The sequence below is a fragment of the Triticum aestivum genome, chromosome 3B (genome assembly GCF_018294505.1).
Source record: "Triticum aestivum cultivar Chinese Spring chromosome 3B, IWGSC CS RefSeq v2.1, whole genome shotgun sequence".
In the NCBI taxonomy this organism is placed as follows: domain Eukaryota; kingdom Viridiplantae; phylum Streptophyta; class Magnoliopsida; order Poales; family Poaceae; genus Triticum; species Triticum aestivum.
This window is the reverse complement of record NC_057801.1, coordinates 851,347,985-851,353,408: the sequence shown is the minus strand read 5'-3', so window position 1 is coordinate 851,353,408 and position 5,424 is coordinate 851,347,985. Positions and strand designations below refer to the sequence as shown.

Below are 5,424 nucleotides of genomic sequence, written 5' to 3'. Positions count from 1 at the left end.
CATGCATTATAAATGGAAGAACTGTCCATTTGCTTGGCAGGGGTTGTACAAAGGCGCCAAAGATGGTTGCAGTGTGGTACTTGAGGCAGTGGCCACAAAGGACCTCTGGATTTGGCACTCTTTCTTTGGGATTCCAGGAACTCACAATGACATCAATGTCCTGCAGTGCTCCCCTGTCTTTGCCAAGCTTGTTGAATGTCATTCTCCTCTGGTGAACTTCGAGGTCAATGGGCGGTAGTACAACAAGGGGTACTACCTAGCTGATGGCATCTATTCGAGATGATCGACATTTGTGAAGACTATCTCAAACGTTGTGCCAGGAGGCAAGAAGTCCCACTTTGCGAAGGCTCAGGAATCTTGCAGGAGGATGTCGAGCGAGCATTTGGTGTGCTGCAATCTCGATTTGTTGTTGTCCGACACCCTGCTCAGACCTGGTCGAAAGGAAAAATGTGGTAAATCATGACTTGCTGTGTCATTTTGCACAATATGATCATTGGGAGCGAGCAGGAAGAGCCAGTGTTTGACACTGAATCATACTATAGGCAGGATCCTCTTGCCCAAGTTGATCACCAGCTACTGGCAACCTGGACTGCCTACCTCAGTATGCGTCAGGAGATCCGAGACCCACAGGTGCATCAACAACTGCAGCAGGATCTGGTGGAGCACCTATGGAGGATCAAGGGTGATGCCTAGCTCAACATTTGATGAAATATGAGTTTTTATTTGTTGAATTATATAATTTGTATTGAACTATTTGTTGTTGAACTATTTTATTTCTATTGATTTTCTGTGATTGAACTATGCAATAAAAAAATTATTTATTTTGAGAATTCACGCCAACCGCGCCGAATATGGGCCGGTTCGCGCCGATGTCGGGCCATTTTTCACCGAAAATGGGCCGACATCGGCGCCTGAGGGCAACCTGGGGACGTTGGCTAGGTGCCCAACCGCCCAGAGCCGATTATACTACCGGCTCACCCTCAGGCGACGATTTTTATGCCTCTTGGGATGCCAACGGCTGAAGATGCTCTAAGCCATGCCGGCATCGATTAGCAACTCTCGCTATGGGGGTTAATTAGTTGTCTGGAACGTACGTCACGGAGATGAATGAAGCTTTTCCTTTATATATAATCTGGACCCATACTGGGCCGTCTTTTTCTCTAAAAACGTCATGGAGATAAGCCAAAACGGCTGCCCGCTGGACACACAGATTGGATATCCTTTCCGACCTGACGTGCGTGAACTCCTAGGATAAGGTTTTAAGGCGCATTATTGTTGCCACCTATATAGTAATGTTGTCACTTGATAGCTGACCTCTTCTGCCACCTCGCAAATGGCTCATCCCTGTCGTCAAAAGCCGGCCTCCAAGCTTCTATGTCCCAAAATTTGTCTATTGCAAAAGGCCTAGTCACACAATCCTCGCAGAATCCTCCCTGACGCCATCCTAGAACCGTAGTAGCAGGTCCAAATTCATAAAAATTGGAGCGAGCGACTAGGACGAGGAGATGTGCACATTGTTCTTAGTTCATACGCAAGCGTCTTACACGCGGCAAGTATACTAATCGTAGTTTCCTAGCTTTGTAAACTAGCCTGCACCTTCGGCTGCCTGGAAGGTCGACGGGGCAGTTATCTTCTTAGGCTCAGATTCTTTGAACTAGTCATCATATTCGTAGAAAGGGATCCAATTCCTTTTCTGACGGGTCGTGTTCCTTTGGCCCACAGGATTTGTCATATTCTCCTCTAAATAAATAAGGCAGTCACATTCCTTCAGTTTCATAAAGATTTCACAGGAAAAAAAAGTCCAATCTGTGAAAAATTCTAAAGGCTGCATGCACACAGTCGATTGAACAAATCTTCGTGGGGTTCAAGCAACCATTGTGAACTAGTTATCCCAATTGTGGCGTATATGGATGAACTTGAACCATATGGATGATGCAAGCCAAATATGCAACCCCCCCCCCCCCCCCCCCCCCCCAAAAAAAAAAATAGAGGGCGCGTACAAACTAATGGCAGGCAAATCGAACACACGCGTAAAAGAACGGGTTTATGAGACTGGACGGATGGAGTATACTTACCAGCGAAGCATGTTTGCAGATTGTGTTCTCCGTCTAAGTTAATTGTGTGTTTTTTTATTGTTCAAAGATCATAGTGGAAGCTACGCAGACGTGGTGTCCAGATGCAGAGGTCGGGGGTCCTCCTCCTTTTCTAAAAAAAAATATAATCCTTCATTGGTGGAGAGATGCGTTTTGTATAAATAGCGCTTAATGTCCCTGGTGCGTACAAACACCGTACCCACAGACAAAGAGGATATGAGTCTTGATCTTAATATCGGGTGGAAAGATAGAGAAAGGGAGAAAATTGGCCTCAATGCAAGGTGTTCGCCTTCCATGCAGGACTATTCATCATACGGGAAGGAACTGGTGGAGGTGTTGTCGGTACGTTATAAAGGTCAGGGAGATCCAAGCTGCACCATCATCGTCTACGATGGTAAGCGCGGGCAGATCATCTACACACAAAGTGGCCAGGGCGACATGAGAGTATCTCACGAACATTCAAATTCTGGCACTCAGGTCCGCGCTCTCACATGCCATTAGTAAGACATTCATGTGAAGCGTAAGACATGCCAATTTGCTTTCAAATGATATGGCGTGCATGAAGTTCTTTGTCTCTATATTTCTTCCCTGCTTAAAAATGAATTGGCCAAGTACCTGCATAAATTGAATTCCCGTGCCAACCTTGCAAGATCTAACTCAATTTCATTGCCCACTGTGATTAAACAGAATGGAAGCAATGATCGCCGGCTTCTGCTGACGGGTCCTTATCGAGTGATCTCAATGGATGGGTGCGTTCTCATCGAGTACAATATCGATGATCACTGCCATGCTAAGATACTTCTAGACATTGATGATCCATCCACAAAACATGATGAGGCCGTCACAGCCGAACTGGGTTGTACGTGTGATAACCACCCCAAAGCAGTGGTCACGTACGCTCTTCTGAGCAACGCGGTAGAAGCCATTGTTGAGGTGAAGCTCCACCAACGACGAGATAATACTTTCTATGGGACGATCATTGCTTACAGTTATCTAGGTGACGTCGTGCTCTTTGAAACAGACAATGAGAAGACACTCATTGGGTCGTCACAAGAGCCGACGATTATCCCATTAGCTAGATCGGTTCTTGCCGTGCCATTGGATTCGTCCCTACAGATTGAAGTGGATCTATGGAATCATTCCAATGGTAAGATCGTGAAAGGCCTCGTGTCGTGTCAGGCCCACCTGAACAGCAATCATGTGGTGCACCTTGATGGGGAGAATGGTCAGGTGGATGTGAAGATCACATGGTCAGACTAAACAGCTGACTGTGGGTGTACTTTCGTACAATGTATGTACAGTTTGTGTCTAACCATGTACATAAAGTAGATAAGATGGCCGGCTTCCAGCATGGTACCCATCCATGCGATGGTTGATTTTTTATATTTTTTTGCGAATGTTGCGATGGCTGATTTAGCTACATTTGTACAAGAACATAGTAAAAATGTTACTTATATTTTTATACAGAAGCATGGCAATATGTATGAATGCTCATTATTGTGTGACTGTCATAAGCTGATTGGCCAAGAGAAAGTAGACTCTCTCTATTTACTGCCATCAAATATTTCTTACTCTGGTCCGACAAATAGAACTCTGCAGGTATGAGCAATGGCGGAGCTCATTGTTGGTTCTGCGTTACATGACAATCAAATATCTATTACATGCAAGTCATCACTTCCAAGACAAAAGCAAGATCAAACTGTACACAATACAATGGGTCTACATATGTACTACCAACAGACGTATAACCTTCCAAGACTGAGATAACAATATTGAACACAAACGTATGATATACTGTGCATCCACATATGAACAACATTTTTTTTGTGATTAAGTTCACAAAAGATATATAAGAGCAACAACACATGTTGAGCACAGAAATTCCCATAACTTAAATCATCAAGCATACATAAGAGACGTTAAGGTAAGAAGGAACCAAGCACAAAACTGCTAACCGAAGGACAAATGTGCATATGAAGCTAAAAATGGCAGTTATCTCACATGGCAAAAATTAAAATCAATTACCCTGGGAATCTGCACCAGGTCATATATCTCTCTAGGACAGGCCAACAAAAGAATTAAGGAAGCAATTCAGAACCAGGAAAGGTAGCAGGAAGCTCGGACTCCTTCAAAATAAATCCATATTACAAAGAAAATGACGGGGTGTACTCTGCATTGCCTAAGAATAAGAAACTGACTTGACGATCCACACACATTGATGTGGCCGCACTCATCATGGATGATCCACCACTCGTTGGAAGCACACGTGCATACAATTTTAAGGAAGGGCTCAACAAAGACAAATAATCTGAGTGAATACAGAATACCCAATATAGACCATATCCACCGAGACTATGGATGAATCATAAATCTATATAAAAAAGGCTCGAAAAACAACACTGACCATAGTTTTAGAAGTTCAGATCAGATGTAAAACTCACCATCAAAGTGGACCTGAAGAGTTGAGACATGTTAAGCTCTACCTTCATTTTTTTTAATAAAAAAACTCTACCTTCATAGCGAACTCACCAGATCTAGGAGGTGAGGTCCAGGAAAAAAACTCTACACATCAGAGTTCTTGGGTTATTGAGCAACCTGAGGAACTAAAGACCTAACTAACAAACTACTTTTGGCTCACAAAGAAATGGATAATCAGGTCATGATGATGCACATGTACAAGGAGAAGAAAGAAAAATTAAGCAGACAAGAAAATCGAAATTAAATGGCCTGATCTTCATGTGCACCAATTCCCTAAAAAAGAAAATCAGTTTCTTCTCTGTTTCTACCACATGATACAAGTCTCAAGAGAGAGCAAGAGTTCGTTTATGCAAAAGGCGTACCTGCATGAAGGTGGGCTTGCTACCCGACATCGCAATGGGTGCCTTAATCACTGACTTTGTCAAACTAAGAAACAAGTGTTGGAAGTGGAACAGATCAGAGAGAACAAATCATTTTCAGTTTGGATTTTTACTCGTCTAAGAAACCCAACTGCCTTTATCTTCCTCTATACCCCTCTGTAAAGAAATATAAGAACGTTTGGAGCACTAAAGTAGTGATCTAAACACTCTCATATTTCTTTACTTAGGGAGTACAATTTAACTTATACTCCCTCCATTCCTAAATATAAGTCGTTTAGAGATTTCAGTAAGGACTACATACTGATGTATATAGACATATTTTAGAGTGTAGATTCACTCATGTTGCTTCGTATGTAGTCCGTATTGAATCTCTAAAAAGACTTATATTTAGGAACGGAATATGCGGGTGTATCACCCAACCAGCGCGTGGGTGTGAATATGACGACGCGACGAGAACCCCAACAGCGAATACG

General features: G+C 43.1%; 1 protein-coding gene across 2 annotated transcripts; it reads left to right on the top strand.

The window, feature by feature from the left end:
• The first annotated feature begins 2,282 nt into the window (after positions 1 to 2,282).
• Positions 2,283 to 3,505, top strand: LOC123067118 (60 kDa jasmonate-induced protein). 2 transcript variants are annotated; one of them, XM_044490049.1, is made up of 2 exons: positions 2,283 to 2,570; positions 2,781 to 3,505. In XM_044490049.1, exons 1-2 carry the CDS (start codon positions 2,310 to 2,312, stop codon positions 3,351 to 3,353), a joined length of 834 nt encoding a protein of 277 aa, XP_044345984.1. In that variant the 5' UTR covers positions 2,283 to 2,309; the 3' UTR covers positions 3,354 to 3,505. The 2 variants fall into 2 exon arrangements, with proteins under 2 accessions (XP_044345984.1, XP_044345985.1); XM_044490050.1 differs by having other exon boundaries at positions 2,294 to 2,487.
• Positions 3,506 to 5,424: the final 1,919 nt, after the last annotated feature.

Coding starts and splice junctions, on each gene's coding strand:
- LOC123067118 (XM_044490049.1), top strand. CDS start 2,310: ATGAGTCTTGATCTTAATATCGGGTGGAAAGATAGAGAAAGGGAGAAA. Junction 2,571..2,780: donor ATTCAAATTCTGGCACTCAG/GTCCGCGCTCTC, acceptor GTGATTAAACAG/AATGGAAGCAATGATCGCCG.